This window comes from Onychostoma macrolepis, chromosome 19 (genome assembly GCF_012432095.1).
Source record: "Onychostoma macrolepis isolate SWU-2019 chromosome 19, ASM1243209v1, whole genome shotgun sequence".
Taxonomy (NCBI): Eukaryota; Metazoa; Chordata; class Actinopteri; order Cypriniformes; family Cyprinidae; genus Onychostoma; species Onychostoma macrolepis.
In genome coordinates this window covers 25,671,023-25,684,884 of record NC_081173.1, presented here as the reverse complement: position 1 = coordinate 25,684,884, position 13,862 = coordinate 25,671,023, and the positions used below count along the sequence as shown (strand labels likewise).

The following is a 13,862-nucleotide window of genomic DNA, read 5'->3' as shown; positions in this document are numbered from 1 at the left end:
TTCGAATAATATCCACTACAAATGCCATTACAAACATTAAAAACCATTAACTTTTAACCATTAAATAATGGTTTCCTGTAGTGTGTTTTGGGACATATTACATTAGGATATAGTGTTTTTTTTTTTTTTAAGCCACCAATAGAAGGCGACCAATTACCAGACCGACAGGCACCATTACAGTTTCTATTAAAGCCAATACAATTTTCATTATAACCTGTAAAACCATTACAAATTATGTGATGGTTTCTATTTTTTTTTTTCAGCAGGGGATTTAAATAATTATTGTATGAACTAAAATATTTGAAATCTACATAAAAAGAGCAGAACGCAAAATGTATAATATGACAATGATAAACATAAACCTAGAATCTAGAAACCTGAAACATCAGAATTCTTCAATTTGAGTATTCATATGTCTGTGTGTGTGTGTGTGTGTGTGTGTGTGTCATGTTAATCAAACTTATAGGACACTTCATTTACTCTATTTTCTAAATCAATAGCTCTCAAATGTAACCCGTTGTAGAATCGCTGCTGTCTCTTTATGATTGGATAGAATATTCATGCCAGACAATGCGGAGTGATAAACAGCAGTGAACATTCGGATTAGGAGTGTCCAGGGATTTTACTGTAGTGCTCATAGGGTGCATGCTCTATAGAGAGAAAGGCGGGCAAAGGTAACCTAACTGTTTGCTTTTTTTTTTTTCTTTCAACCTTTATCTTCACGTTTTTTGCTTGCCATCACGAGCCCAACTTCTGGTCAGTTTCGGTTTCGTATAAGCAAAAATAGATTGTATTAGCACCCCCTTTTGTCAGTAGCCTCTCACTGCAGAACAAAGATCCAGGGGGCGGGGTTGGATCCACATCCAGTGGGTGGAGATTGGTAGGTTTAGGGGTGGAGATGGGTAGGTTTAGGGGTGGGGATGGGATGGGTGGGTTTAGGGATCAGGGGGTGGAGACGGGTAGGTTTAGGTAAATGTAAGGTGGGAGGAGTTGGATCTAGATCCAACCACACCCCCTGGATCTTGTGTTCTGCAGTGAGGACCATCTCCCTTTTGTCGGCCGTCAACGTCACTTAATCTGACACTTTTTATTTGATGATGAACCAGCCAGCCCTTTTCCAGAACATCCAGATGGCCAGTCCGGCCCTGATGGTTATATCGAGGTTTGAAATGTTGGATGGATGGATGGATTGTGTGATTGGATGGATGGAGGGTCGGTTGGATGGATAGAGGGTTGGATAGAGGTTTGAATTGTTGGATTGATAGATGCCTAGTTGGATGGAAGAATGATTGAATGGATGGAAGTTTGGATTGCTGGATGGATGGGTGAATTGAGAGTTAGATGGATGGAAGAATGGATGGATGAATGAATGAATGGATGATTGTGTGATTAGATAGCTAGAAGGATGGTTGGATGGACAAATCGATGGTTGGATGGATGGAGGGTTGGTTGGTTGGTTGGATGTAGGATAGAATGTTGGACAGACGGATGACTGGATGGAAGGATGGTTGGAGGTTTGCATTGTTAGATGGATGGATGGAAGAATGGATGGAAGGATGGATGGATGCAGGGCTGGTTGGTTGGTTGTATGGATGGAGGTTTGAATTGTTTAATGGATGGATGGAAAGGATGACTGTATGACTGGATGGATGCATGGCTGTTACCTTCAGGTTCAGATCAGAAATGTCTGCAGCTTTTCCCTAAAAAAAGTTGGGAAACAAAAATACATTAAAAAAACATATTCATAAACAATTTATGCATTTATGCATCCATCAGCAGTAGGTGAATATTAATAGTGTCAACTGATTTGATATTTTAATGGTGAACAGATCACTCACTGGTTCTCCAGGGGAGCCCTTCTCTCCAGGTCTTCCTGGTAAACCCTGCAGGTAGATACAAACACACACACACATTCATTAGCCATGACTGCTGCTGCTGATCCTCACCACAGGAAAACACATTCAAACCTTGTTAGTCACAAAATGACACTGAATCCTCGAGACGACATAACTGTGATCCACAGCAGTGCAGTGAAACTGGTTTAGTTCTGCATCATGACTGGAGATTGAAAAGTAAAGCTCCTCATTGTTACTGTACAGGTAAAATAAAATTTGTGCTAAGGTGTTTTTTGCATGTTGCTAGAGTGTTCTGTAGTACAAGAACAAATCCCTAACTATTAATATGTAATATTAATAGTAACACTTACATTAGTGAGCATCAGTAACTTTAGCAGATCATTAAAATCTGTAAAATGGACCAATTATGGTGACAAATCTTGTTCATTTTATCCAATAAAATGTTCTCTAGAATGAGAATATCAAATCTCCCTGAATTATTACTATAACCTGACTAGCATTAGCATGTAGCTAATTACAGGCTGGCAGTGTGTCTTTGGTTGTGTGCTGTAGAGGTTTTCAAACACATTTAAAAGTACTGATGCAAAACAAAACAACCTGATGTACCCATGTCTATGATTCTCTTATCCCTTCGCTACTGGTGTAGCATATAAATCTTACATTGTGTCCAGCGGGTCCCTGAGGTCCGCTCACTCCTGGAGGTCCTCTCAAACCCTGAATATCAAACATGACATGTCACTTAAGGGTGTTCTGTGAGCGTCTGTCTCATTTGAAAGTGATATAAATATGAACAGATTGTTTACCGCTGGTCCTGATGGCCCTGCAGGTCCGGGAGGCCCCTGAGAAAGACACAGAATATCAATCAGATGTGAGATAAAGAAATGTGCGTCTGCGTTTGTCTTCAAATCCATAAGCAAAAAAAGACACTAAATAGGGTCTGAAATACTGTAAATGGAAAAGTCACAGATATGCGCGTTTGTCTGTGCATATGCCATCTGTTTGCTTTAGTTTGACCAGTTGCACTGATTTCAATCCCTTTTCAATATTCACAGCAAATTAAAAAGGTCAGTTTTAGGCCATATGTGACCCTGGACCACAAAACCAGTCTTAAGTCGCTGGGGTATATTTGTAGCAATAGCCAAAAATACATTGTATGGGTCAAAATTATCAATTTTTCAAAAATCATTAGGACATAAAGTAAAGATCATGTTCCATGAAGATATTTTGTAAATTTCTTACCGTAAATATATCAAAACTTCATTTTTGATTAGTAATATGCATTGCTAAGAACTTCATTTGGACAACTTTAAAGGCGATTTTTGCACCCTCAGATTCCAGATTTTCAAATAGTTTTAATAGTAGTTCAAATAGTATCTCGGCTAAATATTGTCCGATCCTAACACACCATACATCAATGGAAAGCTTATTTATATGGCTTTCAGATGATGTATAAATCTCAATTTAGAAATATTGACACTTAAGATGGTTTTGTGGTCCAGGGTCACATATGGTAATATGTGTGTCACTTGAGTTAAAGGGATAGTTCACCCAAAAATGAAAACTCAGTCATCAGTTACTCACCCTCAAGTAGTTCCAAACCTGTATGAATTTCTTTGTTCTGCCGAACACAAAATAAGATATTTTGAAGAAAGTTTGTAACCAGGCTGTTTTGGGGCAACATTGACTTCCATAGTAGGAAAACAAATACTATGGAAGTCAATGGTGCCCCAGAACTGCTCCGTTTCTCACATTCTTCAGAATATCTTCCTTTGTGTTCAGCAGAACAAAGACATTCATACAGGTTCGGAACTACTTGAGGGCGAGATTTTTGGGTGAACTATCCCTTTAATAACACTAACATGTGAAAATGACTGCGTTTTGATTGGATATTGCAATGGCAGGATGAGCAGATAAACAGCCATATGACTGAGTAAGGCTGGTCGCACACAAGACGATTTTATAACTATGGGAAACCGTTCAACCGATTTTTAGAGCCTGTCTTCCAACAAAAAACGACCCTATAGGTCGTTTGTGCAAGCCCTTATTACGACCTATATTTACGTTTTAAAGTTAAGCGCCCTCTAGCGCGCGTAAAAATAATGACAGTCTCGTGTTGCGTCTGTCGTCATGAAATGACGTATGACTGTCATTACCAATCAAAATGCATGTTTATTTAAAAGCAATATGTGGACTTTTTACACCGATCTCACAGTATTCGTACATATTTTACTAGGCGGCTAATTCGTACGAATGACCACACCTAACCCTACCCCTAAACCTACCCCTTACAGGAATCGTGCAAAATCATGATTTTTAGTGCACATTTTATGAGCGCGTGCGTTCTCTGGGATCGAACCCATGATCGCATGATCACGTAATTACATATTGTCGTATAACGCAATGCTCTACCAACTGAGCTACACGAAACCCAAACTATGACGCAGATAAAAGAGTACAAAACATTAATATGAAAATGTCCTGTTGCCGATAGGGGCACAATTGTAGCATACGCTCTGATGGGTCGTATTTCAGGGATTTGGACAAACGACCTATACGGGCGTATTGGTTGGAGGACAGGTTGGATTTTTAGCCTTATAATCCTCTGAATGCACACACTAGACGATTCGACCAGAACGTGAGACTGACACACTTGTCGATTGTAGGAACGATTTCACAGTAACACATGATCTCATGGACACTCGCGAGATCAAACGTGACTAGAGAAGAAAAACAAATAGAGAACAATCAACGTTGTCAGCTGGCTCTACTGGCGCGCGTTCTGTTTCACAGTGAAAAACAAAGTTTAGAAAAGAATATGTTTGTGGCTGGCAAGTTTCAGCTATAGAAGCACGCAACATCCGGTAGGTGACGCTTGCTTGCTCTCATTGGCTATCGTGGGTATCACGTCAGAGGCAGCCCGATCAAGAGATTTGAGTTCGGGGGCGCTCCGTCTCGATCAGGTGCAGATAAATAATCGTAATGACACCACACAATAGAGAATTTTTTGTACAAAAAATCGTTTGCGACAAGCCTCGAATCTGGCCACACCCCTCGGTCGTTCGGGGATGCAAATCGGGCTTAAAATCGGCCTTAAAATCGTCTTGTGTGCGGCCAGCCTTATGTGTGTGTGTGTGTGTGTGTGTGTTTCCATACATCGGGTCCAGTGGTCCCCTCTCCCGGTGGTCCTCTGTTTCCTGGCATCCCCTGCATTCCCTGTGGACCAGGTAAACCCTGAAACACAAAATAAAAAGGGATAAACATGGAAGAATAAACAGCATTCCAATATAAAGATGATAGCTCTGTGTATTGCTGTATAACATTTGTTTACTCTTTTTTTTTTTTCTCAATATTGACTCTTATTTGCATATATATTGTAATGCAAATCCGACTGGATGGATGGATAGATAGATATAAAGTTTGTTGTCAGTAAGATTTTTTGAATGTGTATGAAAGAAGTCTCTTATGTCTCTCAGGAAGGCTGTAATTTATGGGTCAAAAATAAAGTGAAACAGTAATATTGGGAAATACTAATTTAATTTAAAATTGCTGTTTTTCATTTGAATATATTTTCAAAGGTCATTTATTCCTATGATGACAGCTGAATTTTCAGAAGCCAGTCTTCAGTGTCACGTTCCTTCATAAATCATTCTAGTATGCTGATTTGGTCCTCAAGAAATATTTCTTATTATTGTCAATATTGAATACAATTATGCTGCTTAATACTTTTTTTTTTTTTTTTGGATTCAGAATTTTTTCATGAAAAGAATGTTCAAAAGATCAACTTTCATTTAAAATATAAATCTTTTATAACATTATAGATATGTGCACTGTCACTTTTGATCAATTTAACAATCAATTTGTTGAATAAAACTAATTTCTTTGAACAGACCCTAAACTTTTGAAAAGGAGTGTGTATCCAGGATTTATTATGCCTTACACTGATTGCTAAAGTACAGTAGTAAAATGCATATCTGGTACTTCTCCCGAGGAAAACTTCTCTGGCTCTCTGAAATTTCAGTAAAATCCTCACATAAATGAAATGCAGTAATTCAGCTTTTGCCCCTGGGGAACACACACCTGCTTATGATAAAAATGCCTAAAAAGACCTTTCATACTGATGAAAGACAAAATGAAGTCTGATTCTTTCTTTTAACAAGAAAAAACTTGTGCAAGAAGTTTCATTACCTTCAGTCCGGGAGGTCCGGGTGGACCCGGAGGTCCGGAATCACCCTGTAAATAAAGAAAGCAGATTACCGCTGTGATGCTACTTTCTCTATTTTCACTCTATTATACTCCACAAGGTCAAATGCAGTTTATTTTTATGAAGGGTTATTTTATTCCAAGACTTTTGAAGTCATATGACAGCTTTGTGAAACAAACAGAATAAAATTTAAGTCATGTCTCATTGAAAATCAACAGTAATGTTTGATTTGGTATTAATGATACAACAGACAAAACTTTCAGTAAATAATCACTTTTTGGTAATCACATGTGTTAATGTGCCTGTATGCCTGTTGGAGAGGCTGTAGATGTGTGTATATAGCTGGAAAAATAAGGCATCTGTTGCTATAAAACAATGCCAGTTCCCAAGTCACACCTGCAGCCACGGTCCAATTGACTCATTAGTTTAATGTGTGGTTGTTTTATTCTCCACATTTCAGTGTTTTTAACCACAATCAGCAAATGTTAATTGAAAAAGTTTGCGTAAACAACTTTAAGATTCTCCAGAGGACTAGACGTAAACACAACGCTTATTAAATGCAATTTTGCACGCTCATGGCAGGAAACTGTAAAACAAGAATGAAACAAACTGCATGCTCTTTTCTTTTAAACCTAATTGTCTAGTAGCTTTGAGAATCCACATGGAACATTTGTAACAAAATCTTATCAAAGTAACACTATTCAGTAATATATTTGATGTTATCAAACTGATGAATACATTACCTTTGGTCCCTCTTTGCCTTTTCCTGGCAAACCAATTTCTCCTCTTAAACCAGGCTCACCATTTGGACCTTGGGGTCCAGGGGGACCATCTTTACCAGCATCTCCCTGGTGAGATATAAATAACCATTTTAGACAGGGTGAATTATAATTTATGGTTCATAATTACATCAACTTGAGTTAGAGTAACTCAGATGCTTGGTGTAAAATAACACAACAGATCCAACAAATTGTCCACACCGAAAGCTAGACTTAACAGTTTCTTTTAGTTTTACATTTAGTTTATTTCATTAGTTCATTTTCATACCTTCTCTCCTCTCTGTCCAGCAATACCAGGTGGACCGATGCTACCTGGAATACCCTAAAAAACAAACAAAGACCAAAAAATAAAAAATAAAAATCACTTAAAATTTCCATAAATATTTGCTTTTATAAGTTATAATTACAAAATGAGATGATTAGAAGAAAAGATTGCATGCACCTGTTTACATGAAAAAAATAAATAAATAATTATACTGGATCTTTGCGTGTCAGGAATTTTTCAAGAACGTACCACATTGCCTGGCAGCCCTCGGGGCCCCTGAGGGCCCGTCAATCCGGGCGGACCCTAAAAAGAGTGAAGAGCATGACAGTAAAAAGTTCTGAAAACAATAAAAACATCATGTGTGATAAGAAGACGAACTCACTGGGTCTCCGTGTCTCCCTGCCTCTCCCTTTCCACCAGAATCACCCTTAGGGCCCTGTCCACACAAACAAGAGAAAGACATCAGACAGTAGTGTGTGGAATACAGAAGAAACATCTCAATTTCTCTAAAAATCACCGACTTTCTCATGGATATGACTGGAATATGAAGGTACAGGATTAACAATGATCATCGTATTCAGTAGTCAGATGTATAATAAAACAGCTGGTTAAGATGATGTTTCTGGTTTACCGCAGGTCCCGGTTGTCCTCTGAATCCCTGCTCTCCAGGAAGTCCTCTTTGACCCTGGAAATATCAGAGAATATGAAGATAATCAGATTATTTTAGTAACAGATTATATGTACAGTATAATTCAAAGGAATAGTCCACCCAAAAAAATAAAAATCACTTTCATGTCATTCCAAAACAAAAGAATATATGTTAAAGTGTTTATATTATGCTGGTAACCAAAAAGGTTCAGGTCCAAATGACGTCCATATTATATTTGTCTATACTATGGAAGTCAATAGGACCTGAAACAGTTTGGTTACCAACATTTTTCTTTTGTGTTTTACAGAAGAAAGTCGTACAGGTTTGAAACAACAGGTTTTTCTCTGTTAAAACATTTTCATGACATTTCAAGTCATGGTGACTTTGAAAACTCCATTCACAAAGTTTACACTGCACTCCAGAAATGAAACCTGGCTCTCTTTTTAGATGTCGTCAGGGCAGTTTCTCTAGCAGAAATGATTGAATTTGGCTGAACTAGTGAGAACTGCAGTAATTCAAGAGAGATTTCTCATTTCGCACTAATACATTCAGGTGAGAGCAGATACATCATCGTAACAAGCTTGTCTGTGTTTGTGTAAATGATGCATCGCTTGGTGTCTGGACTATTTTAGTAGATGAGTGCAAGATGGAGAGAGCTTTCATGAATTCAATTTTTCAATGTGTATAATATAATATAAAACAATATAATACCTAATAATATAGTATAATATACTGTATAAAATAATGTAATATACCTTGAGCAGTAGCCCTGGAAAAAGTATTGAAGTGAGAGGGCTGAAGATGGGACAAGATGTCAATAAATAGGAAGTGACCTTATGAGTTATTAATGTTATTCATCAGCCAAACTTTCACCTTGATATTTATAAACTGATGTTCTGTGCATATGTGGTTGAGTTGTCTGGCATTTTGGACTTATTTGCTTTATTTTAACTTTTAATATTTATCAAGAAATCAAATATGCAAAAAAAAAAAAGCTCATTTTGGATGTGTCAAAACCAAAATGTCAACGATTTAGCATCAATAAATCATAATGATTATTTTTAACGGCTACAGTAAATATGTAAACAACACATTGCTTGGTCATTTGTTCTATATCAATGCATGATCATCTTCTTGCAATAGCACTAATTTGTGTATAGATGCTCAGGATCTGCTTTTTTAATAGCTTGCAAATTTTTTCTATAGCGAAATGGTGATTTTAATGTGAGCCAACAGAGGTACATAATATCAGCTGACGGGCTGCGATGCCCCTGACCTTCAGGTTTATTAATATTTCCTTATGCAACACTGAATCCCTTAATATCTATTGTCAGCTAACGCGTAAAACACTGGAAGTGGCTGTGCTCAGAAATAAAATGCACATATTTCGCAGTTAATTTTCAGGTGGATTTGACTCATGATTCTTCAAACTGACAGAAGACTTCATTACTAATGCACTAGTGACAGTAACATGATGCTATAAATGAAATCATTTTCAGATGCACAAGAGTCTAGTAATTCAAACAAACCTGACTCTCTACTGCCCTCTTGTGATGGGTTGTACAACCTGCAAAGGTTACTTTATTACATATCCAATTCATTTGGAAGTTAGAAACAATAAAAGCTCACCATCTCGCCTGGTTTTCCTTGATCTCCTTTCTCTCCCTTCTCTCCCGGCTCACCCTAAAGATGAGGTAAAAACAGTGAATATACATGAATGTATGATACAATGGCCCCATAAAGTATTTCAGCTGCAGTCAGGCTTAAAAATAACTGCATTAAATAACAAAATATCAAACTAAGTTGCATATAGTTTCAAGAAGGACAGCACAAACACACTTTACGCAAAATGTGTAAGATAACGTTAATAGATACACTCAAAATATCTTTAAACAAACTATTCTCAAAATATGGTATATAATACAAAATATATTTCATTACTCAAAACAAGCTCAAAATCAAGACAAAACCGATTACTTACCGGTTCACCGGGTTCAGGAATCACATTGGCCACCTAAAGAAAATGAAAACACATCACTGTGAAATAATACTGTAATACTATAAACTAAAAGCCATATTCATTAATAAACAGAGCATCAGCTGAATCAATATGATTAGAAATATACATGTATATATGAATATGCCTCTTCTATGCTCATTTATTTGATTTATTACTCACATCAGATATCAGTTGTTATTATTATTATCATAACTTGTATATTCATACAGTTATATGTTTATATGCGGTATATGTCAATAATCTGCTGAACTCACATTGCCTGGGACCCCGGCTGGACCCCTGGGGCCAATCTCACCCTGTATGAATGAAAAACAGTGACAGAGAGAGGTTACATCCTCATCCTGTCAGCATGTTAATTATCTCATTAACGACCTCATGCCCTCAGGAAACCATCGCTGACAGTTTAATCCTGAATGTGTGAAACCTACAGCAACTCATGGTCAAAAACTGCTTCTCTGAGCCTTCTTTACTGTATAATGCTGTAATGTTGATACAGCAAATGTCATTACACAGATGTGACTTGTAGGCAATTGTGCATTTAAACAAAACGAGTCTTAGCAAAAATTAAGAATGATTAGGTGCCTATTTTAGTCATATTAAATAATCATAACTATGAAATAACTTTACACAATATACTATTCAATAGTAGCTTTCGTGTTCTTAAAAGAAATCTCTTATCCTCACCAAAGCTGCATTAAATCTAGATTTATCAAACATTCAGTACGGTAGCATTGTGAAATATTATAAAATTGTAAAGGAACATTCATCAGAAATCATTTTAATATGCTGATTTGCTGCTCAAGAAACATTTCTTATTATTATCAATGTTGAAATCGGTTGTGCTGTTTAATATTTTTGTGTAAACTGTGAATCTTCAGGATTCTTTGATGAACAAATTTATTTGAAATAGAAATCTTTTGTAACATTATAAATGTCTTTACTGTCACTTTTGATCAATTTAATGCATAAAAGTATTTTTATTTCAATCCAATCTTTTGAGTAATACTTCATAATTGTTTGTTTGTTTGTTTGTGTTTAACGCCATTCCAGCTTCCGAGGCTATTTTCATGGTGAGAAATGTTATGGCTGAATTATATCGTTTTTATAACTTATTTTTGCTAAAATCTCCAAAACTGTAATTTAACTCTATTAAAAAATCTCTTCCAAAGTGTTAACTGAATAAATAAGTTTTCTCAAAGAGTTAAAACCAGCACAATCTAATAAAACAAAGGAATTCGTCAAAGAGAACATGTTGGACGATCTTCCCCAAATATTAAAAACTTGTGTGTTGTACTGTTTTTTGTTTTACTTTCTCTTGTCTCTCACCTTGTCTCCTTTCTCTCCTTTCGAGCCAGTAGGTCCATCTTTTCCTCTCTCCCTACAAGAGTGATGGAGGGATGAAATCTGACAAAAATATGACTCACACAAAACTGTATAAAAATTATGCATAAACTGACATTAATAATACTACAAATTCATCTGTATCACGCAGAATATAATTCCTTACATTTTGCTCGCAATCTTTGCAATTAAACATAGTCTGACGATGTTTTTATGAGAAACACCCAAGTGAATAGATTATGGTCCTCACAGTAGTAAAGCGTTTGTTTTTCACAAATCAATGTCTATTGATTCTGTTAATCAATAAAACATCTCATTTTGACTTCACACCAGTAATATCTATTTAGTTCTGTCTTACTTGGCCTCCTCTCTCTCCTTTGGGTCCCATTGTGCCGACTTCTCCAGGCAAACCAGTCTCTCCCTGAGACAGAACAAGACACAAAGAGAAAGATAGTCGTGTCATTCTGTCAAGGCTCTGTCAAGACTGATTGAAGTTTTACTTTCCGTACCCGTTCACCAGGAGGTCCTCGTGGTCCTGGAGGGCCGTCATCTCCCTGAGAGAGAGAAACTGGCATTGGTGACCAAAAAATTGGATATTCAAGCCAGATCTTAAATTACTAGCCCACGCCACCCTTTACCGTCGGTCCTGGTTTACCAGGGAAGCCGTCCTGTCCGGGTTCTCCTCTTTGCCCCTAAATGGAAATACAAAATAATTAAAAACAGACTGCAGTGCACACAAAAAAAACACAAATGAAAAGGTCAAAAACCAGATCTGGCCTTTAGATGGGTTTATAAATGATGAAGTTCTGCCTCCACAGAACTGAGTTCACAGTTTGTCTCATTAAAACAGCTCTAACCTTCTCGCCATTGTTTCCAGGGAAACCATCCAATCCATCTTTTCCTGGCAGGCCCTGAAAAATAATTACCATCATCGTTTCAAGTATTTTGCACTAAAACGAGTGTTGAGTTAATAGAGCAACAGATTATTAGAGTGTGTGGACAGTATGTTTGAGTTCTCTGGGTAAAGTCTCACTGGTTTTCCTGGTTCTCCTGGTTTTCCAGAGAAGCCGATTTCACCAGGTAATCCCTGTGAGAACAAACAGGTGAATTTATTATCATCTGCTACTATTATGTGGCTCTAGTTCAGTTTGCAAATAAAAACAATTGAAAAATGAATTATTTTGGTGCGTGGAAACTTACTGGAGGTCCTGTTTGTCCAGGGCTGCCTGGAGGTCCAGGAGGCCCCTGAGGACCCTAAAAAACACACAAAAATAAAAAACTGAAATGTTGAAATGTGACATTCAATTGCTTTTAACAGCTTTCTTTAATAAATGTATTGACATTTTTTCTTTTTACAAAATTATTTTAATGATATTTTGTTATTACTGTATTATACGATCACTGCATGTGATTTTACCAGAAACTTGTTCATTTTTGTTATTTTAAAAAAAAAATCTGATTGATGTGTATTCCTCTGGTAACCACTAGAGCTCACTGCTACTCTAAGAGACTTTTTTTCATTATGATAATAATGTTGAGAATGCCTTATAGTCATAATACAATTTTTTGCATAGCATACCAAGTTTCCATATGCATGAAATAAGTAAAAGACCTACTATTTGTTCAAATATTTACTGTTTCATTCTGCCTTAAAATACAGTATACAGTAAGCAGTATGTTATTATTCCATTCTAAACATAAAAAAATAAATAAAAAAATAAGAATTAAGTTCTAAGAACTAAGAACTGACTCAGACTAAGAATGAATGTTCTGGTGGTTCTTACAGGTGGTCCTGGAAGACCATCAACTCCTGGCAATCCTGCATCACCTTTTTTACCCTGGAGAAACAGAGAAGACGATGTCTCATGATCTATGTTAGGTAAAAATGAAATCAAGTAGATAAGGAATAAGGAGATATTTTATATAAAATATTAATAAATAAATAAAAATAATTGTTAAATTCAAAACATTTTACTGCATCCTGTAATTAAAGCAATAATTAATAAAATAAACAGAGAAAATAAGAAATATGGAGTAACAAGATATTTTATAAAATAAAATAAAATATATTTCTTTTTTTAATAGCATGGTCTGATTGATATGATAAGACTTTTTTTCTGATTCAAACCATAATTTTTGATTATCCTTTTTTTTTTTTTACCATAAATTTTGTTGTCAATCCTGATTTTACTTCAAGAAAATAACTTCTCTTAGTGCACTTTTTTTTTATATATATATATTTTCATAAAGATAAACAGCCAAAATTACAATATTAATACTAGGAAAAAAATGAATTCCATGTGAGAGGTCAGGTAGAGTTCATGATCTTTCTATCTGACATCTATAGTGACTCCATGAATGAAACCTTCCATCCAACAGAGGCACATAGCAAGGGTTGCACTGCCCTCTGCTGGACAAACAGGAAAGGAGGAACAGGAACAGGAATTTTTCATGAGCTGAACTCAAAGATCCAAGACTTTTTCTATGTACAGATAAGGCCTATTTCTCTCAAATATTGTTCACAAATCTGTCTAAATCTGTGTTAGTGAGCACTTCTCCTTTGCCGAGATACTCCATCCACCTCACAGGTGTGGCATATCAAGATGCTGATTAGGCTGGCCACAATAAAAGGCCACTCTAAAATGTGCAGTTTTACTGTATTGGGAGGGTCCAGGGGGGTCCGAAAACCAGTCAGTATCTGGTGTGACCACCATTTGTCTCACGCAGTGCAACACATCTCCTTCGCATAGA

General features: G+C 36.5%; 1 protein-coding gene across 1 annotated transcript in view; it reads right to left on the bottom strand.

Annotated features, from left to right (window-relative positions):
* The window catches only part of col22a1 (collagen, type XXII, alpha 1), a 54,680-nt gene that overhangs the window by 11,162 nt on the left and 29,656 nt on the right, over positions 1-13,862 (bottom strand). The window contains exons 23-44 of the mRNA XM_058754458.1: positions 12,896-12,949; positions 12,312-12,365; positions 12,145-12,198; positions 11,969-12,022; positions 11,750-11,803; positions 11,621-11,665; positions 11,470-11,532; positions 11,097-11,144; positions 10,025-10,066; positions 9,732-9,764; positions 9,380-9,433; positions 7,733-7,786; positions 7,484-7,537; positions 7,351-7,404; positions 7,105-7,158; positions 6,801-6,905; positions 6,042-6,086; positions 5,010-5,087; positions 2,660-2,695; positions 2,517-2,570; positions 1,839-1,883; positions 1,665-1,700 (exon numbers count right to left, since the gene is read on the bottom strand). Of these exons, the coding sequence (XP_058610441.1) occupies positions 1,665-1,700; positions 1,839-1,883; positions 2,517-2,570; positions 2,660-2,695; positions 5,010-5,087; positions 6,042-6,086; positions 6,801-6,905; positions 7,105-7,158; positions 7,351-7,404; positions 7,484-7,537; positions 7,733-7,786; positions 9,380-9,433; positions 9,732-9,764; positions 10,025-10,066; positions 11,097-11,144; positions 11,470-11,532; positions 11,621-11,665; positions 11,750-11,803; positions 11,969-12,022; positions 12,145-12,198; positions 12,312-12,365; positions 12,896-12,949 (1,170 nt within the window). The remainder of the gene's footprint in view (positions 1-1,664; positions 1,701-1,838; positions 1,884-2,516; positions 2,571-2,659; positions 2,696-5,009; positions 5,088-6,041; positions 6,087-6,800; positions 6,906-7,104; positions 7,159-7,350; positions 7,405-7,483; positions 7,538-7,732; positions 7,787-9,379; positions 9,434-9,731; positions 9,765-10,024; positions 10,067-11,096; positions 11,145-11,469; positions 11,533-11,620; positions 11,666-11,749; positions 11,804-11,968; positions 12,023-12,144; positions 12,199-12,311; positions 12,366-12,895; positions 12,950-13,862) is intronic.